At 41.6% G+C, this 27,982-nt stretch overlaps 2 protein-coding genes across 3 annotated transcripts in view; one reads left to right on the top strand and one right to left on the bottom strand.

The window, feature by feature from the left end:
• The first annotated feature begins 375 nt into the window (after window positions 1-375).
• On the top strand, window positions 376-17,420 carry GPRC5B (G protein-coupled receptor class C group 5 member B). 2 transcript variants are annotated; one of them, XM_038150814.1, is made up of 4 exons: window positions 376-624; window positions 6,657-7,666; window positions 12,193-12,305; window positions 13,665-17,420. In XM_038150814.1, the coding sequence occupies exons 2-4, from the start codon at window positions 6,661-6,663 to the stop codon at window positions 13,707-13,709; spliced, it is 1,164 nt and encodes a 387-aa protein (XP_038006742.1). In that variant the 5' UTR covers window positions 376-624; window positions 6,657-6,660; the 3' UTR covers window positions 13,710-17,420. The 2 variants fall into 2 exon arrangements, with proteins under 2 accessions (XP_038006742.1, XP_038006741.1); XM_038150813.1 differs by having other exon boundaries at window positions 411-624; window positions 6,653-7,666.
• Window positions 17,343-27,982, bottom strand: part of IQCK (IQ motif containing K) — a 38,925-nt gene continuing 28,285 nt past the window's right edge. The window contains exon 10 of the mRNA XM_038150815.1: window positions 17,343-18,795. Coding sequence (XP_038006743.1) covers window positions 18,767-18,795 — 29 coding nt within the window. The 3' untranslated portion in view covers window positions 17,343-18,766. The remainder of the gene's footprint in view (window positions 18,796-27,982) is intronic.

Genomic DNA, 27,982 nt, shown 5'->3' with positions numbered 1-27,982 from the left:
GTGTGTGTGTGAGCAGTGTGTGTGTGTGAGTGAGTGAACTCTGTGTGTGTGTGTGTGTGTGAGTGAGCAGTGTATGTGTGTGTGTGTGTGTGAGTGAGCAGTGTGTGTAGGAGTGTGTGTGTGTGTGAGCAGTGTGTGTGTGTGAGTGAGTGAACTCTGTGTGTGTGTGTGTGTGTGTGTGTGTGTGTGAGCAGTGTGTGTAGGAGTGTGTGAGTGTAAGTGTGCGCCCGCGCCCTCACCGTGCCCCCTCCCGTGGGAGCCGGGCAGCTCCGCGCGGCCGGAGTGCCCCGGCGCTGGGGGGTGCCCCGTCCCTGTCCCGGGGAGCCCCTGCCCCGCCGATCCGGGCCGTGCCGAGCCGAGCCGTGCCCGAGCGGGGCGGGGCGGTGGGAGGGGGCTGGCCGCGGGGCCGTGGCGCGGCGGGCGCAGAGCGCGGCGGACACCGCTCCGCTCCGCTCCGCTCCGCTCGGCGCGCACGGGGCCGGCGCTCCATGAGCCGCCGCGGGGGCGGTCGGCGCTGCCCTCGCTCCCCGCCGCGGAGCCGCCGCGCCGCCGGAGCCGGGATGTGACTTGCGGAGGGCTGGCGGACAGAGCTGCCCCGCCGCCCTCGGCCGCAGCAGACAGCGGGTGAGCCGGCAGCGGGGCGGCGGGCGGGGGGACAGCGGCCCCGGACCGGCCCCGGACCGGCTCCGGGGGTCCGCCGGGGGTAGGGCTGCGGGCCAGGGGACGCAGCGGAGCCGCTCTCCCGGCTCTGCGCCCTGCGCTGCCCGCAGAATTAGCTCGGTGGCCGCCAGCAGACAACAGGCTGGATATAGGAATCCTGGGGGGGATTAGACGGGATATAGGGCAGGACGGGGGGGGCTCGGAGCAGGGGGTGCGCTGCGGGGAGCGGGGCGGAAGGCTGGCGAGGAGGGCAGTGGAGTTCGGAGAGGATGGGGAAGAGGAGCGGGGACAGGAGGGGGAGGAAGAGACGGGAAAAAGAAACCGGAGAGAGAGAAATGAACGAGGGGACAAAAGAGCGGCGGCTGAAGCGGGATAGGTATCGTCCCGGAGGAGGAGGCTGCGGGCGGATTAAGGCGAGCCCCGAGCGGAGGCAGCCGCGCTCCGGCCGCACGCAGGGGCCGCTCGGCCTCGCTCCGCGCTCCTACGCGGGGCGGGTGCAGCCAAGGCCGGCACCTCACCGCATTCCCCAGCGGGGGCTCAAGGGCAGCGACAGGGATGAGGCCGAGGGGGAAGAGCCCTTTGCTGGCCCCCGGCCGCCGCGGTCCGGTCCCGGGGCTGGCGGGAGCTCCGGCTGCGTGCGGGTGCGCAGCAGTTTTCCCTCTAGTTAATAAAAGCCCTGTCTCTGTGATACCTCTCCGCAAAGCCACGCAGAGAGAGGATTTAGCACTTATGTGAACCCTTTGTTTACACCTGCCCTTAATGTTTATCCCAAGGCTAACAGGATTTCCTGCGTGCTGAACCCAAACACCCAGCTTGGTGATCAGCGCTAGCACCGAGTAGCTGTTTCACGGGGATCCCCTCGCTGCTTACCAGCCGGGAATAACAGGGTTGAGGTGTTGTCTCGCTACATCAGAAGAAATCAGGTGGCAGACATAGCTATCTGCTAGAAGGCTATGACATGAATAGAAACAGTCTGAGAATTAGCAGAGAAAATAAAGACGTTGATTACTGTAATTGATTGCTACCTCTTGTGAATTCAACACCAGGCACTGTGGTCAGAAGTACCTAGGCACAAGTGATACACAGATTCTGTCTGACCAAAGGCAATTCTGCTCCTAGAAAATTAGAAAGATAATTTCATAGTGTATGCAGCATCACAAAGTATTTCTAAATGAAAGCAATACTTTTTCTACATGTCCTTTTTGAAGTGGAGTCTTGCCTTCTGTAACTGCGAGGCTGTAACAGAGCATGATGTGTATCTGATGCAGGGGCTGTCAAAATCACTGCTGTATTTTTGCCTACAAAGCACAATTGCACTATTAATTATTCTTCTGGAAATACACACGTCTCTTGAGTAGTCTGATCTCAACTTGGCTGTTGCTGCTCTGTTATCAGTCCTGGAGCTCATTCTTCAGTTCTGATCAAAAGCAGCTGGCAGAGATCCTGTGTTGTGATTAATTCCTCACTCACTCGCATCTCTCCACAACGCTTCGTGGCGGGGGTGGTTTTCTTTTGGAAACTGCACAGTGAACCAGTCTTCTGCCTGTGTGGTTACTATTTGTGCTACTATTGCTTATATTTACTAGATTGTTTTTCTTCTCCGCCATTGAATGCATCTCCCTGTGTCAGCTGACTAACATTTGAGCTCCAGGTACAGGAGCAGATAATGCATCTAACCATGAATAGCCTCACCTTAACCCTTTGCACGATTACACATTTATTCTGTGTATATATTCTGTAGCAGCATACAGCCGTGGCTTTTAGATCCCTTTGGTCAGAAGACTTTTAACTACAGAAAGCCTCATTGATTTTTAACCGTGACAACTTTTTGATGACAACTGGGAGATTTTTCTCTTTCTGCTTAGTTGCTTGTAATTGTAGTTTGCACCCGCTGGGGCAGCTTTGTGTCTGCAGTTTCTGTAGTGACTCTATGCCAGATAATGTAATGAAGGAACCTCACTCTGTAGAAAACAGTGGAGTTATTACAGCTGTCATTGAGAGCATATTTTGAGCCAAAAATTGAATACTGGATTGAAATAGTAGCTGTCCTGCTAATTGTTCACTGCTTTTGCCTAAAATGTGTAAGGCTTATTGATTAGAATATTGATTGAAAGTGTTCCTGATTGCTCTGGTTTCAGGTATGTTGCCTTAATGGCTTTAATAAGCCATTATTGAAATAAATACTGAAATAAAATTTTGGAGAGGAATCTGGGGAAAAAAAAATCTCAAGTTGCTTTTGTTTCCTGTGAACAGTTCATTTGAGCGTGCAGGGGATGTAGCAGTGCCACTGGCTGTATCTGTGCTGGAAGGTCTCTGTGGCACTCCTGTGTTACTGGAGTTCTCTGGCAGCAGGAGTGAAGTGCCAGCCCAAGAGAGTGCTATTGTTACTACTGTGAGGTTGCATAACTTCAGTAAGAGCTAATATAGGCATAAAGATGTAAAAATACTCTTCCTCTGCAGTTACTGATTTAAGTAACAACCAGTAAGAATGTGCAGTAAAATTTTACTATAAAATCTCAAGAGGCACAGAACTCTGCCATCCTACCCACTGCACAGGCTTGAGGAAGATTCTATTTTAATAAAACCCCCATAATTGTGTATTTCTGGTTTTTGCAAAAACAACTTTTCTGAGGAAAAAAAACCAAACAAACTTCATAGTTTTCCCATAAAATAATTGAATCTGTAGTTTTAGCTAAAGTTGTGGTATTCACTTGCTAAACTTGTGTGTTTTAATGCAGTGTTTTCCCTTGTTTTTATAACTAACTGTGTTCAGTATCAGCACTAGAAAGAGGATTTTTTTTTTGGCTGGTAATGTCTTAGGGGATAGATTATTAATATTGCCTGTTTTTACCCAGTTAGGCAGAAATTGATAGTAAACAGGTTAGAAATAAACTGCTGTGTTGATAGCAGTTTGGAGGAAAAGATTCCTGCTTTGGAGACTTCAAGCCCAGCTTTGCTCTGGGCAGGATCCAGTGTTTAGTGAGACTCACTGACATTGGGTAGGGAATTATTTCACACCAGGAATAGCTGTCAGCAGTCCTAGAGACCTTCTTGGTCACTACTGTGGCTGTCTGGGACCCTTCTAAGAGCACCACTAATTATGTCCCATCAGCTTTCCCAAAAGCACAAAGTAACTTGAGAAAATTCCCCTTGAGTTGAACACCTCTATATTTCAGAGCTCGCATTTTGAATTCTGAGTATATTTTGTCACAGCTTAATTTCCCCTTTCCAAAAGTAACCACTTCTTCATGGAGGGGGAAATACTCAGATTCATTAACCCTCCCTTCCCCCTCCCAAACACTTCCAAATAGGAAGAGGAAACAAATGATGGCCTGACAATATGACTGCTTACCCATGCAGCACAATCTCCATGGAAACAGACTGTCCTAGAATAGCTCAATCACATGAGGGTTACATGACGTGAATAAAGTAACCAGAAAACTGGAAAATATCTTAGAACTGGGGATACTTGCACTTAATTAATTACCCCCCAGGTCTTTGGAGAGTAGCTAATAAACAAAGCTCGTATTGAAAGCAATTTAGTCCATGCTTACCATAATTTGAAAGTGATGGGATAGTGGAAAATTAACATGACCCTCACTTTAGGGCTGTTTATTGTTTCTAGTTTGGGTGACATTTAGAATGAATTTTGAACCATTTTCCGCATGACCTCTTACATCTTGAAATGGTACCACTGGTTTGGGGCATTGCCTTAGTAGATCCCAGCAGATTTCCCCCCTTGTGTCAGCAGGCACTGACCATTTCACACTTTTTAGGAGGTTTCAAAGACTCTAAAAAGGAAATTCACTAGTTGCAGTAGGAATTGACCGTGCATAAAAGGAATTGGAGAACTATCTTCGGAATGTTTTCTTCTAGTTAATTATGTACTCAAAGAGCAAGGAGATTTACTGAGCGTATATTCAATACAAAAATGAATATATTTCACTGATGATTAGTTTTCTGTCTGTAAAGTCAGTGTTTTTAACGTGGGTGTTGCAACAGAGTCATTGAAGAACCTGTAACACAAATCAGATATAAACAAGTGTATATTCTACCAATCCAGCGTGAAGTAAATTACAGATAGGTAGAGAAAACAAATAATTTGTCCTTAGCAGGTCATTGCATCGTTAGAACATTGCAGCCCTTCCAATAGTGCAAAGATTAATATCTGTGGGCTGGCAGAGATTGCCCATTACCCATTTCCTGTTTGTCCAGGCCCACATCACATTATTTGTCACAGCTTCCACTTCTGAGATGCAGGTTTGTAATAGGATGTTTTGTACCCTGTGTGGGTGAAGCCCGTGGGGTCATTACAGGTTTATATTGGCATGGTTGCTGTCATGGTGCCCCTGATAGGAAACATCATAAGCATCATCATCTGTCTCCTGACAGAGGCTGGAAATGGCCATTGGTCATGGCACAGGGAAACACTGTTTGAAGATTCAGAGCCTGAGGATTTAACTTTGGTCATTACAGGACTGTAGAGCACGAGAACATCCATAGTTCTCAGCTCTAAGAGTCACAGCACAGTTTCAGACAGTCTATGTGAATAATTCTTGTGTTGGTTATGACTGATTGTGCTCAGTGCAACCCTGCACCACTACTTTAAATCATTTTCAACTCTCACTAAAGTTTTCAAAGTTTTCATTAAAAGCAGTTCTAATCTATGAAATCTCTTTGGACAGGTAACCATTTAGGGCTGTTGTATGGCTTGCAAAAGAGCTCCTGATCATTTCTCTGCTTTTCACTTTGCACCCTGAACGTGTCCCATGAGCTGTGTGACTCACCTTGACTAACATCACTGCTGCTTGGGGGGTGCTTTTCTTCCTCGTGGTCATAAGTACCAGTGGGAGTCTGAAACGTCCCTCACATCAGTGAGGAAAATCCTGCTGGAACCTGCAGCACTCACTGCTGGTGAAGGTTAACAGAGTCAGGTTTCATTCTGCTCCTCACAGTGTTGGCTCCAGACTGCCCTTACAGGGCTGTGGCCGAGGCAGACTGGGAGTTAAAGGTTACATTTTTAAACAATCTGCTTCACTTAAGAAAAGCAAACACCATAGTGTGTATTTTTAAAGCACCTAACCCTTGTTCTCCCTAACACTAAGTTGGGATTTGTCTAGGCTTTTGGTCCTGGTGGTCAAGTGGGATGTGCTGTGTTCCTGGAGAGTTTACCATTGTCCACTCTCTGGATTCAAGAAAGAGATGCTCTGGGTTTTGTTATTTGTTTCCTTTGAATGGCTTTGGACTGGCTAAGAAGCACAATGAGGCATTCATTTTTGATTAGTTGATTGATGACACTGCATGTGTGCACCATTGTCACAGAAAATCGGATTTTTCTAGACTGCCCTTCCCATTTCCAATGCAATCTAATATCTGGGCTTTGGAAGAGGATGAAAGGAGTGAATATGATAACTGCCTATTGACCGAGCATGAAAACAAGATTTTTCTTTTTTTAAGATGTACAATGTTTATTTTCCTTGGATTGATTTATCCTTTAAAAAGTAGTAATTTAAAAAGTGGTTTTGACTCTGCCTTTGTCCCAGTAAAAAGAGCAAGGCTGTGGGACAGCCTAATTGTGATATTGCTTACACCTGCATCAGGCCCAGTGCAACTTAAACATGCTTTAAAAACCTTGATTTGAATGGGGTATTACATTTAAACAGGTAGTAAGTGTCCAGGTATTGCAGATAATGAAATATTTGCAACAGGATACATAATTTTTTCTGGCTGTGTTGTAGGCCATTTGCAGGGTCAGAGTTTGGAAATGTTGTTTTCAATCTGTGCAAACAGAGCAATGAGTCATTTTGCATTCTGAGTGCAACAGGCAAAAGCAGCTTTTGGGAGGGCAGCGAAGGGGGCTGGGGGAGAGGCTGTGCCAGCTGCAAACCCAGTGCAAAAACTGTAAACATGGGCTACTGAAACAAGCTGGGCTTCAGTGGCTGCGAAATCCTCCAAACTCAGCTCTAGCTAAACAAATACTTTGTTGTCTCAGACAGAAAAATGAAAACCTACCCAGCCATTGGTTTCTTCCTGCTGCTGGTGATCAGCTATGGCTCTTCAGAGAACTCCAGCACGCCCCGAGGCTGCGGGCTGGATCTGCTCCCCCAGTACGTGTACCTGTGTGACCTGGATGCCATCTGGGGCATCGTGCTGGAGGCGGTGGCGGGGGCAGGTGTGCTGACCACGCTGCTGCTGATGCTGATTCTGCTGGTGAGGCTGCCCTTCATCAAGGACAAGGAGAAGAAGAGCCCCCTGGGGATGCACTTCCTCTTTCTCTTCGGGACTCTGGGGCTCTTTGGGCTGACGTTTGCTTTCATCATCCAGGAAGATGAGATGGTGTGCTCCACCCGAAGGTTCCTCTGGGGAGTTATCTTTGCTTTGTGCTTCTCCTGCTTGCTAGCCCAAGCCTGGAGGCTTCGCAGGCTCGTTCGCCACGGGAAGAGCCCGTCTGGCTGGCACCTGGCCGGGGTGGCCACCTGCCTGATGCTGGTGCAGGTCATCATTGCCACCGAGTGGCTGATCCTGACCGTGGTCAGAGATAACAAGCTGGCCTGCAGCTACGAGCCCATGGATTTTGTCATGGCTTCCATTTACGTTATGTTCCTGATGGTGTTCACCATGGGATTTTCGTTTTTCACTCTCTGTGGGAAGTTTAAGAAATGGAAGAAAAACGGAGTATGCCTCATTATAACCCTTTTTTTTTCCATTCTGATTTGGGTGGCCTGGATGACTATGTACCTCTTCGGGAATGCTGAGCTGCAGAGAAGAGACAAATGGAGTGATCCCACTCTGGCTATTGCACTGGTGTCCAGTGGCTGGGTGTTTGTCATTTTTCATGCCATCCCAGAGGTCCACTGTACCATCCTTCCATCCCAGCAGGAAAACACACCCAATTATTTTGATACTTCGCAGCCAAGGATGCGTGAAACCGCTTTTGAGGAAGATATACAGCTTCCTAGGAGCTACATGGAAAATAAAGCCTTTTCAATGGATGAACATAATGCAGGTAAAAATTGGCTATAAAGGATTATATTTTTTTGTGCTGTCAAGAAAACTCTCCGTATGTGACATTTTTCAGGTGTTGAAAACGAAGGTCATGATAAATACAATAATTTTCACACTACACCTTGTTCCCTTTTACAATTTTCACTAAGATATCATCAGTGAAAGAGAAAAATAAAAAAATGCAGACAATACATAGGTTAAAATTATCTTCTGCATGTTCATTTTTCTTTGAAAAACTGAACAATTTCAGATGCAAAGCCAACACCAAAAGAACAAAAAATCATTGTGAAAAAAAATAACCTTTAAATAATTTAAATGACATTTTTTGTAATTAGCAGTTATCAACATTTAATACAAAATATTTTCTCAAAACCTTAGAAATAAATGGTCTGTGTCACAAATTGCTCATCCACTTGAGCAACAAAATAATTGTTATTAATTATCTTTCCATTAAAATGGATTTAGTGCCACTTTGTGTCCCTGTGGGGGGAAAAATGCCAAGTGGCTTACAGAGCTCAAAGACAGCCCTTGTTCTGAAGGCTTGAACACCTGAGGTTTCCCTGAGGTTTCGAGGTAATTTGCCTTCCTTGTAGAACGATTTGTGATCACACATCATTAAAATTTGCAGTGGAAATGTTTTTGAGTGATTGCTGGAAGGACCAGCAACAACTGGGTGCTTCAGAGATCCAAACCCTTGCTGAAGGTTTAGCCCATGCCAGGGATGCCAGGGGTGCCTCTGTGGCCAGCAGTGGGAAGCAGGAGCCCCGTGGTGTTCTTAGGGGGTTCTGGTCTGGTGCTGCCCCACGCCTGGATAAAGGATTTTGTTACAAGTCACACTGATTTTTTTTCACTCTGAGAAGAACACTGGCCTGGTAGCCCAGGCAGTAGTTGCCACATTGCTCTGGCAGCCCCTGAAAGAAGGCTTAGGGCACGTGGTGCAGGCACTTGACCTTCCTGCTCATCTTTATGTGTCTTTGATTTCCTCTGGGTTTGATGTTTCCCTGGTACTGACCAGACACAGAGGAAAACAGCACTTTTGTTTGACACAGTGTTGGGTCAGGAAGGCATTTTTTCCTCTAAGTTTTTTAGCAGAAGCTTTAAAGATCTCCTTCTAGTAGGGAAGTTTGTTCTGTGAGTAGATACTATAAGGGCAGTGGTAAAACAAAAAAAAAATAATGATAAAAGAATGGTTAGATAAAAGAATCACAATAAAAGAATGGTTGTTATTATTAATATTCCAAAGCAAGAGGCAGTTGCACTATGGACTGTTAAAACCACTCTTTTTTGGTTTTTTTCTATGGTGGTTTTTTTTACTGTCCTACATCCCCTATTAAATTAATTTCATAGTAAAGTAACTGCAGTGGCTTCAGTGAGGCTATTTCTGGCTAAGGCAGATCTAAGAACAAAATTGGATCTTTCACTCTCTATCATTCCCATTCATGGATGCAGTTTTAAAAAAGAACTGGAAGCTCCTTTTTGATGTAATCATTCAGTAATTAAGTTTTTTTGTGAAATGGATAGATGTATGATAGCTACAAAATCATTATTCTCTCTATTATAGTGCAATTTATGTTCTGTTTTAATTTATCTGAATGACAGTACAATACAAAATAGATTTCCTTATCTGATGTCCTTGTTAATGTATACCATAATAAATGCCTGTCATTCTTATTCCCATGGCAGAAATTTTTAATACATCAAAACAGATTAAATATTCCTTTGCAGCAGTTCTTAAGGGACTGGCTTGGGACAGCAGGGTATGGAGACAAAACTTAGTAGCATGGTAGAGACTTAAAGTGAGTTCTTTAAAAATAACCAAGGCACTGAGTCAGATCCCAGGGCTGGGGCTGTCAGTGGCAGAGCACCCGGCGTCTGTGAGCAGCTGGCTCTGCAGGTACAAGAGAATGTTCTCTCCTTTCATCCATTTAATCAGACTCAGTTTGAGCATTCATCATCAAGAGCTCAGGAATTATTGGAATCGTACTTTCTTCAACTATTTCATCCTTAAGAATGATGTTTAAGAATATAAGATCTACTAGTTGTAAAGTTTGGAAGACATGATAAGCACAAGACCATTCCCTGACTGTAACACTTGTTTCAGTAAATAGTTAGCTTTAAGTAGAAAACATGCCTGGACAAACACATTTTCCATTAATTCTTGTTATTTACACTAGTATTTGTATAAAACAATTCCATAACTTAGCTTTTTTTCAAGATTTTAAGCAACATTTTGAGAATATGAACAGTTCAGGTTCAAACAAGCAGATATCCTCCTTGATTCCTTCTTTCTTAGCAAAATTGTGCCTTCAAGTTATGCATTGCAACAAGAGCTGCTGTTTGCCAGGAACAACAGAAAGCATTAATAAAGCAAACCTGTTTTAAAGTCACTAACTTAAACATCATTTAAATAGCATACTAATCTGGAATTTTAATATTTATATAATAGGTTGAAATACCTCTTCAGAAGAGCTGTTTTCATAGGTGTGCCTTCTAAAATTATATTAAAGTACTTAGTCTGGACCAAGAGCAGTTGACTGAGTTCTCAGTGCTCTCTGGGAGTGCAGTGCACACTAGTAGGGCAACCTCTGTAGGCAGAAAGAATTTGCCTTAAACAAGAGAAATCTGGATGTGAAATGTAGAATGCAACAGCTGTCAGGAAACCCAAGCCCAAGCAGCTCTGGTATCATTAAATTTCATTTAATAACTTCTAGTACTACCAGTCACAGTCACAGCCAATGCCTAAAAGCAAAGTGAACAAAATTTCAAATGTGTTACAAAGAGGCTTTGACAAATATCAAATATCCCCAGTACTGCTTGTTTTTTACCTATACATGCCCTATGCAAGTGGATTTATTTAATAGTAATGTTAAAAAGTACAAGGAAAAATGTTAAAACTGGTGTGAGAAAAAGATTCCAAAATGAGTATTTTGTCTACAAGCTTTGTCACAGATTCTTACATCAAAAAAAAAAAAAAAAAAGTGTGGCTGTTTGCAATAATAGGGAAAGAAAATTTAGCAATATGAAGTTTAATTTACTGGCTCTTTAAGATAGCTGTGAAATGACTGTGTATATTTTATGTAAATATCCTGTATAAATATTTTAATGATGGTGTGCATGGTAAAGATTTTTGTATCTGTGTGCAATAGCAAATACCAGTGCAATCATGTGTGTTTATCACACACGAAGTAGTCAAATAGCAAAAAAAAAAAAAAAGTTACTGACCTTGAGATCGTTAAGTATCTGATAGAAAATACTTAGTTCCAGTTTAGGCATTTTAAATATTTTTTTGTCCCAGTATTCTGCAAAAATATGTAATTTCCAAATAGAGCAAGTGAGGGTCTATATGTATCTGAAGTCAACAGCTGAGCATTTGCAGGGTGGAATTTCTAAATTTCCATGCTAAATCAGTACTGTTCTTCATCTTGGTGCACAACTCCCAAGAGAGGAGTAGCAGTGGATAGAGGACAGCATATGGCAGTAGGATCCATTTAAATTTTCTTCTACACAGAGCAACTACATTGGAGATAAATCCTGGCTTCATTAAAGTCTGGGCTGAAATTCTCATAAACTTCAGCTCATTCATGATTTCAGCCAGAGACTGTAGAATTGTAATTTGAATTAAATCTAAGAGAAGTTCTTGCCCCAGGTGCCTGAACTGGACATGTTTCTGTTTAGCAGCTGACAGAGGAGTTTTGCCCACTGTGACCACGCATGTCGTGTGATAAATGAGCTCTGTTCCCTGGCCACGTCTGAGTTCACTGAAGTCATTATTTACCCTCAGAATTAAAGAGGGAGTTTGTATGTGCCAATCCCCAGCCTGCTTTAGAGAGAGCAGCATATCCCTCATGAAGCATATCTCATTCAGAATTTACATCTTGAACCCAAACTTGCACTAAAATTAATGGGGAGACTGTTTTATTCCTGGTATAAACATCCAGAAGGACGCTCAGTATCTTCTCTGGCTTCAGTGATTTGCCATGTTTAAGCTATTCGAAAGCAATATTTACTCCATCTTTCTAGTTTCTCAGAGTAAATATAATCTGAAACATCTGGAAAATCCTTATTTGCTAGTCATGCTGAAGTAATGCTCAGGGGGTTGTGAGCATTGCTTACTGGCTTGAGCAAGGCTTTGGATCCCTGTCCACTGAGTTTGATAGAAAGCAAAATGTAACACATCGTACTTAACCCCACAGTATCCAGACCAACGCTGGGAGCACTTTGCAAAACACATTGTGCAAGATACATCACAGGTTTGGTGACTAAAGACACTGAGCTGCCACTGAAATGAGATTAAGCAAGCTTCAAAAATGTGGTTCCTTTTTCCCCGTCCTTAGCAAACAATTCATTTAATGTAAATCCAACTCTTCTGAGATCCGTTCCCAACGCGTAAGGGGAACAGCTGCTCAAAAGCAACGTGGACGTTAACATCAGTGGCAAAGTTCCCAATAAGTAAACTGGAAGGAAGAGGCTCTGTGATTGCACGGCTTTAATTGTGTTCTAAGAGTGATCTCTCTTTTGCAAACGCAGCGCTGAGAACGGCAGGATTCCGGAACGGCAGTTTGGGAAGCCGGCCTAGCGCTCCTTTCAGAAGCAATGTTTATCAGCCAACTGAGATGGCAGTTGTGCTAAATGGTGGGACTGTAAGTATCAAAATGTGATGATTTAAGAAATCTTTGAAATGCGCTGAGATATATAACCATTACTAATTGAAAAACCTGCTTTAGCTTATTCACAGCAGGGGGAAAGCTATAAATGAAAATTTAAGGCAGCAAGTGTGCATGTAATGCTTCCCTTCCCTCTAGAACATCTGTAGTTAACAAGTGTTTTGCATTTGTTTACTTGGCTATTCACATTTTGCAGTGCAGCTTCAGTGAACCAAGTTTTTTTGTAAGACAACATATTCAATGGCCCTTTCAAATTAAATTTGTGTTAAGGTATTTAACATAACTATTAAGTGACACCATTTCTAACCTAATTTTTTTCAAGATGGTGTGAGTCACACACATGTTTTCAGGCAGTATGTTACTTTAAATAATTGTTGCAGATAATGGTTGTCTCTCACATATATTCCATTTTCTTGTAAAATACATGTAATTCTTTGTAATTTACAGATTTGTACATATTTTGAAAAAGGATTCATAAGAGAGGAATATAGAATATCTTCATGTTAATAGCATCAATTTTTCTTCCTTGGACAATGGTTTGGCATGTCTTTGATAGAACTCTATTTTTGCAGTCTGGTTGTTGTAAGATTGGTTTAGTGATGCCAAACAGAATTTACAAATGTTTTTCACATTATGTCTAATTTTTACTTTAGACATTTCATAAAGCAGGCATACTGTTGAAAAAGAAAAATTTTCATCCTCACATTTTTCACGCATATCTACATGCTTCTTAAAAATCTACTCATGAGCCTGTTTGTACTCATGTGAGTTGGGTTTTCTTTCTTTTGACTCATGAGCTGATTCCATAACTCAACCTCTACATTTAAAGCCAGCTTAAAATGAACTGATTGCAGATCTGGTTTTGTTTTTAAGTAAGTAAAGTTTTGGCTGATTTTAGTGGACAAGAGGGACTAGATACAAGAATTCTCCTCTGTGGGTAAGACTGTGTGAAACGTGTCAACTAGAGAAAAATGAAAAGGCTTGGCTTTGCTGCCAGTAATGGATTGCATCCTTCTGATGTTTTAATTCATCTCTGCCTCTTTTCTGATACCAGAATGTGCAGCTCAGGGAGAAGGCAGTTAAAGGATGAGAAGCTTGAGACCTTGGGTTTTTTGTTTGTTTTGCTGTATTGTGAGTTGGATACAAAGCTCACATGTATATATAGTCGTGGTTGTACAGAGAGATAAATGCACTGTATGGGTGGAAGATGAGTTTCTTTGTTTCACTTTGCTCTAGAACTCCCATCTGGAAAGCTGTCCTGTATGTGTAGTGTGATAAACTGATTTTTGAACAGTCTAGATCTCTCAGTTATGGGTTTGTTATCCTTATTTCCAGATACCAACTGCTCCGCCAAGTTACACTGGACGACACCTCTGGTGAAAGGCTGTAGGCTGTAGAGAATAAGAATCCTTGTTGCAGATGTTGTTCCCTGGCAGTGTGTCTTTGAGGGAAGGAATCCATAACAGTACCAGAACAAAGCAACAAAACATCCAGGATCTTTCTAAATCCTACAGAGGATTTTGCCTAAATGTGAACACCATTGAATGGAGAATTGCAAAAACAAAATTGTAAAACTGAAGCTGAATCTAATTTAAAACAGAAGTAGGCACACCTTAAATTGGCAGAGGAGACACTGTATTCTGAAGTGTAAGATATTCTCTTGTCTGTAACTTGTGTGCCAGGCGAGCCTGGTTTTGGTGCTTGCCAGTTGCTTGCAAAATACCTTCCTCTCACCTAAACTTAATTCATGTTGCCACAAGAGATTGCCACTACAGTGCGAAAACACGCGGGATTTCTTTCCTTTTTTCTCCTTTTCCTGTCATGTCCAGCGTCACGAGAAGTCCCCTGTTTGCTCCCTCCCTAGCTGTGCTGTGCAGTCACGCAGCATCGTGTGTGGTCACACACGGTCCCTCGGTGGCAGCGCAGTCCCCGTAGGCTGATGCTCTGCAGGCCGATGCTCTGCTCTCTCAGGAGCTCTGCGGGCCGATGCTCTGCTCTCTCAGGAGCTCTGCGGGCCGATGCTCTGCTCTCTCAGGAGCTCTGCGGGCCGATGCTCTGCTCTCTCAGGAGCTCTGCGGGCCGATGCTCTGCTCTCTCAGGAGCTCTGCGGGCCGATGCTCTGTTCTTTCAGGAGCTCTGCAGGCCGATGCTCTGTTCTTTCAGGAGCTCTGCGGGCCGATGCTCTGTTCTTTCAGGAGCTCTGCAGGCTGATGCTGTCCTCTTTCAGGAGCTCTGCTCTCTCAGGAGCTGCCTGGAGGTGCAGTTCGGGAGCGCTGTGCAGGCTCCGTGCCCCGTTCGGAGCTGCTCGGGGCAGGGCGGCTCTCCCGGGCGCAGGGATGGGTTCCTGCAGCCGCCGCAGCCAGGTGCGAGCAGAGCCCGCAGGCGAAGCCGTTCCTCGCCGGGCTGCCCGGGCAGGGCAGGGCCGAGCCCCGGGCGGTGCTGCTCGGGCAGGGCAGGGCCGAGCCCCGGGCGGTGCTGCCCGGCAGGAAGGGCTGCGGAGCCGCCGGGCTGGGCTCGGGCAGGAGCCGGGGCGGCGCAGGCTGAGCCCCGAGCCCCGCTCGGAGCAGCTCCGCTGCCCTCCGCCGCAGCTGTTCGTGCATTTAAACGTGGTTGTGCATTTTAGTGCCTAGAGAGTAGAATCTCTGTGCTGGAGGTGGTTTGTTGTTGTTTTTGTTTATTTAAGGTGGTTTCTTCCCTGGTCCTCCCCTCCCCATCCGTTTTCTTGAGTTGATATAAGGCAGTTTTCAAAGCTTTTCATCTTTGTTTTCTCCAGGTTATTTAAACGGTTCCCATTGCCCATTTGTTGTGCCATGGTTTTTCATTACGTTCAAGCAATCATTCCTTTCTTTAACATTTAATACATATCGGACATTGAAAACATCACTGTATCCTCACTGTTTGGCCAATGTTAATCTTAGCTTTCCTCAATACTAAAAGCTAATTGTTTTTACTTGAAGGCATAGGAAACATATAACAATTAAACTTTGCATATGCTGTAATAAAAATATATATTTTCAAATTAAAAAAAAAGTACAAATAACTGAATAGCTTAGTAGCTTCACAGAGAGAAGTTACTTGCTGTATACTGCAGAAGAAAGACAAGCTTTTTATTTTTCAAGAGTCTTCCTGATTCCTCATGTACCTCCATTTCTACTGAATTTAGGAGCCTAGTCCTGCAGACTTGTACTCCCTCGAGTAGTCCCATCGACACCAGTAGGTCTACACAAGGTACAGAGGCTGCAAGACCAGTCCCTAAGTGTTGCACACAGATATATGTATATATATAGATGGAAAAATATCTATTGCCATTCTTGCCATGATCATCTTATGGGGTTTTATTTCAAAGCCCTTCTCCTCCAGAAGCAATGTTTTTCTGTCATGCATGAGTGAAGGAGTATGTCAGCTCCCCCCTGCCCTCCCCTCCTCGAGGCAAAGGAAGCATGTGCTTGTTTTAGGGATCCTTTATTTCATTTTGTCTGTAACTAGATGGCCTTAGTAACCAAGTAGGGTAGGGGTGGATATTGCATGCTATCCAGTGACTTAGAAATACATTTTGCTTGTTATGAGCAGAGCTTTGATCAAATAAGTTAATATTTAAGATAATGATAGCCACCCAGAAGACATGTAATTTGGAACAATAAAAAACTATTACCATCACTTGCCTGCAGAATTTTGCTTTTAAAAACCAGTTAGAAAAAAAAATCCCTCATAAAACTCTTATCATAAAAACATATAAGATGACCATGGCATAAATGGTAGGACAGGTTTCTTTTAAAGAGTTTATCATGCTACAACCAAGACTTACAAATTATAATACACATTTTACAGACCTTTGACAAAAAACTATACAAGACATAGTTATCTTAAGAAACTTTCTTTTTCTTTTTCTAGATGTGACTGAATTGATAAATAGAGTTCCCAATCCTGCTTCTGATGAAGTTGTTGGGGATTTCAGGGCTTATGCAAAGATATGGCCAGATCTTACAAACTGCAATTCACATGACGAGTCTCACTGGGTTAGTCATGTGCACTATTCACTGAATTAAAAATCAGCAGGATTGGGTTTAATGTGTGGTGGTGAAAGTGTGGCAATAGATTTAGCAGGGTCTTTATTTTCCAACCTTTTACAATTAGTAATGAGCAACTTTTTTTTGTAAGTCACTAGTCTGTGATGTAAAATGCCCCAAAATGAAACTGTAATTGAAGAAAGGCACCTTTATGTTAACTTATATTTTTGTTACAGTATTTACTTTTGCCTTTTTTGAAAGTTTTCTAGAATGTAGAGCATCTGTGAACAACATGAATAAGTAACTAAGCACAAGCCTTTCGCAGTTCTCCTGATTATAATTAGCTTTTATACTATAAAAGCTACTATGTTGTCCCTTGATGGTTATGTGCTCATGGTGTTTCCATGCAGAAAAATGAAATCAAAAAGCATCTGACAAAAGCATCTATTAGCAAAACAAGATTTAAAATGACCAGCTTTTGATCAAGGGCAGGAAAAGAGTTCAAAGTCCTAGAGATCCTGTTCAGCTTTCAGATGGGTTGAGGGTGTTTGACACTTGCCAGAAAATATGTAGCATCTTCAGAAGAACACTCTCAATACATCCAGCAGCTTCTATAAACAAGGTACATGAAATACTATAGAATTAGCTGTTTCTGCTTTTAGTCTAAACACAGGCATCTTGCTTGGCTTTGTTTGAGCTCGATGCCTTGGGTCTAACCAAAGGCCATACAAAAGGGAGCATTGTAGCTTTTATAATAAAACAATTGGATTATTCTACCAACTTACAGGATTACAAAGCAGGTGCTTTTTATTAATTGATGAGAGCTAAAGCTCATTTTTGATAGATAATATATATTTATTAAATGTATTAACGTGTGTTTTATAACGTACCCTTTTTTCCGCTGATTGTTGCATACTGGTATCTTACTGAGTACATCTTTAAAGGATTTTCAAGACAATCAATGTGTACCATGATGACTGTACATAAGTATACAAAACGACAAAGGTTGTAAAGCATGGGCAAATGTTTTATTTTCAAAATGCTGTTCTTAACGAGAATAAAGGCTTTACTATTTACTTACAACGTTTGTGTCCTCTTGGTTTTAAAATCCACACGGATTTTTTCCATTGCAGTGAGCGCTGCTACAGACAGAATTGCTCTTTGGGGCAGTTCCTTAATGTAAGCAAAGTTAAGCTGAAGGAAAGGGCTCCTAAAGCACATTCCTCCACCTCTGGCCACATTCCCACACTTACCCTTAGCTCTGGCACCTATCAAACCCACGGTGAGCCAGTCAAGGAGCGCAGCAGCCAAACTCTTAACACAAAAGGGATACTTTTTCCCCCTGTTGGCTCAGCAGTTTCCTGTTCTGGTTCAATTGCTTGTGAAAAGGAGAGGACAGAAGAATTCAGCTGGGCTTGGAAGAGTGCAGAATGAGAATTTTTTCTTCAAATGGTTTGATTTTCCAGATCTGGTGTAAGAGCCATCATCACCAACCAGGAGAAAACCCCAGGGGTGGGTACTGGTGTAACAGTGAAGACAAAGTCTGTGCAAGTGAAGGAAAAAATCCATGTGGACCCACAGCAAGTGCTGGAGACCACCCATGTTTTATTGGATGTTCAGTCAAAACAACTACACCCTTGACTTACATGGAATTATTTGTAGTTCTGTTACTATCTTCTCTAATGGTGAAATTAAAAAGACATAAATAAGACTCTGCTTGACAGGACTAAGTTAAAAAAATAATAAGGATTCCTTAGGAAGGAGCCCAATCTGATTTTTACTGTACTTGGACCTGATAAAAGTAAGTAGCCTGCATAAGATTGCTGAAAATGCTGACACTGGGATCTTTCTTAATTCTACACTTTCTCAGCACATGTGCTAAGTGGTAACAAAAGGGGCTTTGACTTTTCTCCCCTGCAGAAATGCAGAGCAACCCCAGCTCTCCTTGCCTTCCACTGGAACTGCAGGGGCACAGCATTTCTGCAAATGAGACCATTCTGAACAGAGCCTGGATTTGTGTAAATTGTCATAGCTCTGCAGGAGGCAGAGAAGTCCAGCTTATGATAAATGAAGATTTAACACTTGCCTACACGTGGGTAGAACCCCATTTAATTTCATCCGGAGTTTTGTTCCTGTCAGAAAAGGGTTTAAGTGAGCATTCAGGAACACAAGATAAATACAGATTCAACATTTTTGGCTAGATGTGCACCATTCCATCTGTTTTTACAGAGTTGTGCTCACTTAGACTAAGAGTGAATTTTGTCTTGGCATGCTGGTCCTTACATAACCTGCCTTTGATTCACAATACCTCACATGTAAAACTTTAATGCTAAAAGGGTTTCTAAATCAGTACCACAAAGTCCGTGAGCTCTGTGCTTTGCAATTTTAGTGAGGAAACTAAAATTGAGATGTTGAAGGATTTTGTGTACGTTAGTCCAGCTCTTCTGATTTGCTTCCCACTGCAACCATACAAAAAAAAAAAAATTAACAGGCACAGAAACAGAAGCCATCCATACTTCCACAGCAAATACTCTGTTGTTCAATAAATAAATAAAAATCCCCTGCCCAACCCAAAACGTGTATTTCTTCTTTGCATGGCATTTTTTTTCATGTTTTGACACAGCTTCAGCACTCAGATACTTGCAGACAGTTCTTTGTGCAGCTGTGGGAGTTGTGCATGTGTAGCTGAGGGCAGAGCTGTTTGTTAGTAAGAAGTCACTGGATTGTTAAAAAAAATTGAAAGCAGCTCTTTGAGGTTTTTGCTTTGAAGAATTTTCAATTAAAAGTCAGTGATGAAGTCATACAGTTCACCTAGCATATAAATATATTTTTGTCACTTAGGACAACAAGCAAGGTCAATAAAGAATAGTTTCTCTGTCTCAGTGGAAAGAAGAATGTTATCCATGTGATTGCAAAGGGTCTGCCAAATGGGAAAAATCAGTCAAACAAAGAGCACAGGATTGCTTGCTGGAGTAAACAATTCTAAATGAACAAAAGCTCTACATAAAAGTAAAATGTCCCACCCCCTGGTGAAAGCTGTTTTCAAAGCTCTGTGTTCTTTCAGAATGTTGTAATACAGATTAACCTAATGTTTTTCTTCTGCTGATACAACAGTCTGGTTCCTCATTCTACTTGTGTGATTTCAGCTATCTTATTCTGCTTTTGATACTTTAAAATTTTACAAACTGCCTTTCAACTTAAAAAAAAAAATCTGCTTTTCTATTTCCTGCACTTCAGAAGATGTGTCTGTACTATACACTTTTTACATCAAGCAAGTTTGTTGGGAGATTTATATATAAAAGGTATGCTAGGGGCAAAGAAAGCCAAATAAGCCCCAAAAAATCCCCTTTTGAACATACAGTTTCAGGAGAGCTTAGTTACCCTTCCAAGGCATGCAACTGAAAACCAGCAGACAAAATCCTCTCGGTACATACCAGGAATACTGGGCTGCAGCAGGCCCATGTGCTAATTTAAGGTGCTCAGTGTGCTCCCAACCTGGAGAATGTCAGCTCACAGAAAGCATCCAGGAAAAGTGCTGCATGAGGAGGGACACAGCAATCCCCTAGAAACCCAAAATGAGACTGCAGCAGCAGGAGAAACCCTGGTCAAGGCAGTACATGCCCAGTGCCTCGATGGCACAAGACCTTTCTGGATTTTAGGGCTTCTGTTTGTGAAGTTAAGGAGAAAAATTGAGAGTGGATTTAATATCCCATATTACTATGAAATGTCCTGTATACAAAATACTTCCTATTGCATTGAATTTTAGCTAATATTCCTTGATGTGATGAGGCTGACATTTGCAAATATTTAATAAAAATTGCAACATTCAGAACCTCAGGGCTCACACACTTTCACATTAAAATGAGCAGGTGTTTTAGGTATCTGCTAGCAGTGCTTTTAGTCACTAGTGCCCTTGTCTTATCATAACCTGTGTTACTTAAGCATAACAATTTCCAATCACATCACACCAAGCAGGAAGCACAGGCTGTCAGCATAAATCTGGATTTCAGGCAGTTATTTAAATAGTTTTTGACACAGACTTGCGTCCTATGCAGATAGAAAAGTAAGATGTCCTCAGGATTCAGATAAGCTGGAAAGATGGAGAAAGAAGCTGCCTGGCTACGTTTTTTTTGCTAGAAATTTCCATTGGAGAAATGTATTTTTCAGGCTGTGACACCTCAAACTGAACTAGCTCACTTAAAATATTTTGAAATGCCTAAGGAAGATGTTTAGAACAACTTACACCACCTGCTAATCCAGCCCGCTTCTTTCAGACAACACAATGAACAGTGTAAATGTCAACATCAACAACCTGGCTTACGACTGCACCATTCCTTATGCTGAATTTTAGCCATTTCAGTCCTAGAAGTCCTATCATTCTTTCAACAGAGTGAGAAACCCATTTCAGTTTCCAGTGCACTTTAAAAAGTACAAAAATCAGACCCTGAGCAGCACCGTTGCCATTCCATCCCTCTTGCCACGGTCACCCTGTGCAGCTCTGCAGGGCCAGCTGCCCCCACTGTGGCCATCAGCTCTGCTTCTGCTGCAGTGGAAACCCTTCCCCGTGCTCTCTGGGCGTTCCTGCACGCTGGGGAAAGGCACAGGGACAGAACTGGGCAGAACAAACTGCCCCAGGATGCCATTCACACAGCAGGGGTTGCAAATGGCCACTGCTGCCAGTCTCGGGGCAATGCCAAGAAAACTGTTCTCACACAAAGCTGGACTCAGGAAAATTACAGGCACTTGAAATCCCAAGATGTTTGTGTGACTAAATGTATGAAATTTATCTACAGAGAATGCCTAATTTAAAGAGGCACAATATTAGAATTAAATAACAGAATCATGCTCATTGGCAGCATGATCAATATTTCGATTATTTTGAAAACATCAGCTCCTGTTTGAAGTCCTGAGACATAGAGGAACTGAGGCCCTTAAGTGCTGTAACAGTGTAAGTTAAGAAACAATGAAATCTCACATCTCACTTATTTCTTCTAGTACTGGTATTTCTACCCCAATAGGTCATGTGGTTTCTCCTATCAGAACTGTTTCATTTTTCAGCACTATGTTTCAGTCTCTTTACTGTATTTTTCAGACTTTTTACTCCTTACTCTTAATTTTTTTCTGAGTGAGAAAACCTGATTAAACTAAGCTTTAGTCACATGCACATTCTAAATCATAGGACACTACAGCCACCACTGCAATAATAATCACCAGTGGGTGATGAATTTCTTTGGAGGTGAGGTGGGCACAACTGTTATCTGCTATTTTTGACCTGCTACTCCTACTACAATAAAGCCATCTACTGCTTGGTCTGCCATGTTCCTTGGGAATGCAGCTCATTTGTCTGTGCTGCAATGCTGAGGCACAGATGATGGCTAAAGGAAGCCCTGGAATGTATCTGGGAAGGGAAAATTCAAAAACCTGCAAAACTTGGAGCTTTTGTCCTATTTATTTAGGCAATAAGTTCAAACATCCTTATAATCTAATTTGGATGGCAGACATCATTTTCCCTCATCTTAATGTACAGGACTGATGTTTTGGTTTGACACTTGGTTGTTTCAGCATAACAGTGAATAAACTGTGACCTACTTTGTGCACTGCTGGATAACACAGCTGGCTTGTGACAGTAGCTTAGGAAGGTTTATGGTCCCACACTCTATAAAGAGTGCACTTCTTCTTCACAGAACTCTAAGAACTACATTTAGTAATTCAAATGGTTGAAAACAGTAATGAAAAATACTATGGACTCAGACTATAAGAAGATGAAAATCCATTAAAGAAAATCTATTGGAATAGCTTATTAGCAGGGGCTTAGAGTAAAATATATATATAGAAAGGAGTTTCACCCTAGCCTCCCAATGAAATGCCAAAGAAGCCTGAACATGAAATTGGAGCCACCAGCAATCTTGCTGAAATAAGACCTGACTTTTAAAGAGAAAGTTTTTTTATAAAGGGTTTATAATTTTAGCCTCTTACTATTGGAAGTCTGCCTGTATACAATTATTAGTGAAACTTTCACTCCAGGAAATATTCAGTCACTAGTGATAGGGAAATGATCTCTTGAATACAGATATATTAACCAAACAAATGTTAAAATGGAAATTATTCCTACCCGTAGACACTCCTGTAAGTCATGCATCTGGAATGGAACTGTTAGAGGATCACTCAGCAGAAGAAGCTTCTGCAAAATGGATTTTTAACAGTGACAGGACAAATCTAATTCTCCAAATCAGGAGCAGAGTTTGTCAAATACTTAGTCTTGCTTTCATGACTCTAGAGGACAAAAAGTTTCAGGACATTTTTTTAATTCACTTAGGATCAGATTAGCAAAGCAAGAGCTGACACACAGGAGACTTCCAAACACCAACATTCAGAGATGCACATGGGAAATAAGGGCTGGAAGATCTCTAGCAGAATTTGTTTGTGCAATGCACCATTGCTTTCCTCATGCTTTGACAGGAAGACTCAGAATTCATTAGAATATATTTAATTGACATTTTTACAATGCAAGGTGTACAAAAAGAAGAGAAATATGGGGAGATACAAATACTGGAGTAGATGAACAACAGCCATGAACACCTGAGTTAGGAGAGAAAAAACTACAGAGAATTAGATGTACTGGAGACTATTATTTAAAAGTCTCCAAGTGTCCTCCAAATCATTCAATGACCTGAGATTTACGAAGAGACAGCCACAGAAACAAAACAGTTGATGGAACACAAACTGAGAAGAAAATCCAGAACAAAGGCAACCAGTGCATTTCCAGAGCATCTGATTAATGCAGTATTTTGAGTAAATACTCAAGAGAGAAAAAGAGAATTATGAAAACAGAAAGAGCTGACCAGAAGTAGAAATCATGCCTGAGTGGCAGGTCCTCAGCTAAAGGCATTTGGGGATTTACAGGCAGAAACCAACACGGGCAGAAGCCCAGAACTCCAGATTTGCTGTGCAGCTTCATGGAAACTGCATTTATCCCCATTAGCCCCTCTTATGTCTGACATGATTCCACCTTGCAAAATGTGATAGGTTCTGTGAAGTTACCAGTTTTACACTCCTGTGCAGACTGAAACAAAGCATCAGGTAAGAAAGCAGGCTGATGCCACAGGGAGGGCTCCAAGGGAGCCAGGGCAAGCAGCTCCTGGGTTCTGCAATCTGTCAGACACTTCTTTGTATTCCCTGAATCCTATTTCAACACTCTACTAACAGCTCGTGGTCTTTCTCTCCCTGCCTCACTTCCCCCCTTTTATTTTTTTAACCAAGAGTCTCAAATCTTGTTTTGCTGCAGGACTATTTGGAGGTTTTATTTTTCAGCTGGAGACAGCCTTTTCTCCAGGCTTCTAATACAGCCCATAGTTATAAACAGAAATTTGGGGTTTGCTTATCTAAATGGCTTACAAAAATCACCAGCAGCATTTTCAATAAAAATGCTCCAATGTTTTTCACTTTTAAGGTTAAAAGCAGAAAAAAAAAAGAAGAAGATTGCAGAACCCATGAAGAATTTCTCCTCTCTTAAAAAAAAAAAAAAAAAGTTTATCTAATTACAGAAAAATCACCAAATTGCAATCTTCCTTTTTTTCCATTACAAATGATTATTAACAACTGCAGAGTGATCAGTGAAAATACAGCTTTGGTACTGGAGGATTAGTTCAGACTTGTGCTCACAGGCCCACTGCTGTGCCTGTGTAAGCACAGTTCTGAAGATCACGTGCTGTAGTTTATCTAAATGATCATCTTTCCTTTTTATTTTTTCAAACATTCCCAACGTAGTTTCAGAAATTAAATGTTACTGTAATCTTTATAAATTTTCAAAGATGTCTGAGTCCAGGGTGTGGACCAATAAATTGGATTCTGTATCATGAGTCTTATGACTTTTATCACTACATTCTCAGCTGTTAGTGCCAAGATTAAACTTTCAGAAACATCTCAAGCATTTTGAATTAAGCTTGATGAAAACCACCAGCACATACTCGGCCTTCAGTACTGCTTTGTTCTTTGATTTTCTTTTTTTTTTTCCTTTAAAAAAAAATTAAGGTCTTCTTCTATGTAAGTCGAATTTTATACATGTGCTTTTAAATCAAAAGCAATCATATATATGCCCCCCTTTAAAACCATTTTGACTGCAGCACTTTTGCTTTCAGAGAGAAGAAACCAAATACCTGTAAATACAGTCATGTCTTTAAAAAAAAGGAGAGTGAAATTATTTTAAGTGCAGTGTCCTAGTGACAGCAAGCAGCCTTCCACTTTTAACCTGTTTATAAAGCTTAGTTTGAAACCAAATTAGTAGAAAAAATACATTCAACATATAAGATCTTAATATATATGTAGTGTATATAAATCTGTTAAATAATATAGCAGATTAAAAGTGTAAAACCATAGAATATGAGGAGGTCATTGCTTACAAGAATTCCATTGTGAGATTAATTAAAGAATTACAGCTGCAGTAAAAGGAGGGCAGATGAAATTAGGAACAAATAATTTTGTTTAATATCTTCCTCAGTTATTTCAACCACCCTTGGTGAAAGTGGTGAGGGGAAAAAAGAAACTCTCACATAAAACTGATTAATTCCTTACATTTTACAGGGCAGAATTTTCCTAAATGAACCACAGAGATGCAGTCTTTATGAAATCCATTAGCTATTCAGACCATGCCTTTTCCTAATCCAACATTATTACCTGCAGTAGTTTTAAATATTATCTTAAGCCTAGTGTAAGATTTCCCATTTATAAATATATCCTCTTTTCAGTATTTTCTGTGGGAAACGACTCAGTCCTACAAACACGCACGTGGTTGTAACTTCATTTATGGCCCCAGTAATAAGGATGTTTATGGAAGGAATTTAAAGACATTTCACAGTGTAGCCATTTTTTTTCTGGGTTCTGAATGTAACATTTTCCTGTTCTCCAATTAATTCAGCTTTGATGTGATATGATTGCATACAGGCTTCCTTCAAAAGAATGCAGACTAGACTTCCCCTGTTCAGCTTAACTTGGTATTAAGCTTTTGAACCCTTCCTCACGGTTCAGGTGGAGGCACCACAGCTGCAGCAGGAGTGAGGGACTGCATTTCTTTGCTTCTTGACACTGTGCATCTGCTCCTGCTCTGGCACCATAAATATGCATCCTGTTCTCTCTTGTATCTCATTCATATTTGCAAGGATTTTCCAGAACACCTCCATTTTGAGTTCTTCAGAGTACTGCTGGATGCATCTTCCCAAGGGAAAAGATTATTTCCATGAAAGAAATATTTTTTAAATCTCTCCAGATAGGTAAGTAATAACTCGTACTGCCAAAGGAAAAATACAGCTTGAAAATTGAACAGAATGTAGAAGAATATTCCCTCCTGTATCTGGAAATCACCCCCTCACCTGCTGTGAAGATTACTTTCTGTCTCATTTTGATTTCAGTACATTTTCCACACACTGTGCCCTCTCTGTTACACACGTGCCTTGCAAAGCCCAGGCTATGGTTGATTTGTAAGACCTGCCAGCTAACAGGGTCACAATTGGTATTGCCAGAAACCCAGGAATATGTTTTCTTTTACTGTTTTCCCTAAGAATACTGATTTTTAGAAGTAAAATTTCACAAATTTTATGCAGGTAAGAACAAGAAAAAAAAATCCCTTAGGACATAACATAGCTGAAAATACTGTTTGTGTAACAGCAGCAATGGTCTTTCCAACAGCAGAGAAGTAACCACTGCAACAGAGTGTCAGCAGTGTTTGGTGACATAAGTGATGAATGCAGATTTTGGTATTTTCATTTAAAAGTTTAAATATTTTTCAAATTCCTTTCATTGTAGACAGACACTTTTTCATTTCCAGTGCTGTCCCATCAGTACTAAATTTGCACCAAATGGTGCTCAGAACCACAATATCCTATTCATTCCCATTCTCTGGAGGTTGAGTTTTAATTAACTGTATTTTCTGTATAGAGCAAACAATTTTTTAATTCTGTAAAACATTCTGGAACAAATTTATCCCATCAGCTGTGCCGTATTAGAGAAAATTCCTTCTCCCTTCAAGTCTAAAGCTGTGAGTCACTAAACTGAGTCTTAAGTTTTATACTTATCTCTGCATTTTCAGTCTGAAATTGTTCAGAGTAAGGACTGTCATACCTTAAATACAGATCATTTTGTGGAATGTAATTTTACACAGCAGTGGAGCAGTATAGCAAATAAAATGTCAGCCAAGAACGCTCTAGCTTTATGATCCTGGATACATGCTGAAGGAAACACACTTCCAAAAAGAAAGTTTGCCAGCATATGCATTAAAAGAGGTCAGCAGTCCTGCAAGGGGCTATTTATGCATCAAGTAATTTTCATGCAGTTTTCACACTTTCTATCCTAGAGCACTTTGCAAAACTAATAATAAAGAGTATAAAAGACTGAGGGATGTATGGACTGATGGATGTAAAAGACTGAAGAGTATGGACTGAGGGAAGACTAAAGAACTTCACACGAACAAATAGGAAAGTTTCTCCTGCTGTGAAGCAGGGGGTGAATCAGGGATTTGCATGAGGCACCACCACAGCCCTGCCTGCAAACCACAGCGTGACTCCCAGGGCACAGCAGCTCCTGTGGCCATCCCAGCCGGGCGCTTCTGCCCTGGGTCACTGCTCGGGATGCAGGGGCTGGCTCACTGCTGCCCGTGGGCTTGTCAGGATGAGCCAGCAGAAAAGCCTCCCAAGGCAGCAGAGCAGAGCAGAGCAGAGCAGAGCCCCTGCCAAGGGAGGGGAGCATGGCAGCAGCCTTGGCAAGGCAGCACAGGGCTGCCTTTTTAATGGGAAGGAGCTGGATCCCCCCATAAAAATGAGACTTGTGGTCTCAACTGGAAAAAGACCCTCCAGAAGTATTTCATTCTGGTGCAGTTCTAATGAAAACTCAGCTGTTTGTTTCAAAATTAACGGATGTGTTTTAACACGCTTTCTGAAATCCAAAAAATAAATGAAGAATTACTTTGGATTTGTTAGTTACAATCAGTTTACATTTCTAATGTCTTCTTACTACCTTTTTTTAAGTATCACATACAAACACATTTTCATAAAATTATGTTTTTGCCTAGAACAGACCCTTGCAATGAGGTTTCATTGTACTGAAAATCCCAACAAAGCAGACTCTGCCTGTTAGCTCACATTAACTGAGTCTTTGGCTGATATTTCCATGGAAGGTATGCTGATCTTTCTAGTAGTGTCAATAGAATCACATTACTGCTCGAGTCATCATTTTCTAAAAGCTATTTGGCAGCTCACCATTCATCCCCTACAGTTAGATTCAACACTGTTTACAGCATCTAATAAACAGAGTTATATACAAATTAAAGAGATCCTTCATTATTTTTCCTAATAATAAAATGCTGTATCTACTTTAAAATGCTACTTTTTCTTTTTTGACCATGAATCTTAATGCTTTATTTGTGATATCTGAGGTTTTAGTAACAATAAATGCTTTGTCTGCTTGATACAGAGAGCTCAGTGGTTTAATTAAAGGGGATTACTTGAATTAACCGAATTAATTAATTCAGTTAAACCAAACTTAGAAAGACAAGGTTAAAAAGTAGTTGTGTTATGCTATTCATTATTGTGTGAGTGTTCTCAATCCACTTCAGGAGAAAGTCAGCTGGGCTGGATGGAATCACTGGTGAAAGCAGTT

The sequence above is a fragment of the Motacilla alba genome, chromosome 14, assembly GCF_015832195.1.
Source record: "Motacilla alba alba isolate MOTALB_02 chromosome 14, Motacilla_alba_V1.0_pri, whole genome shotgun sequence".
NCBI classification, from domain to species: domain Eukaryota; kingdom Metazoa; phylum Chordata; class Aves; order Passeriformes; family Motacillidae; genus Motacilla; species Motacilla alba.
This window is presented reverse-complemented; position numbering and strand designations above follow the sequence as displayed.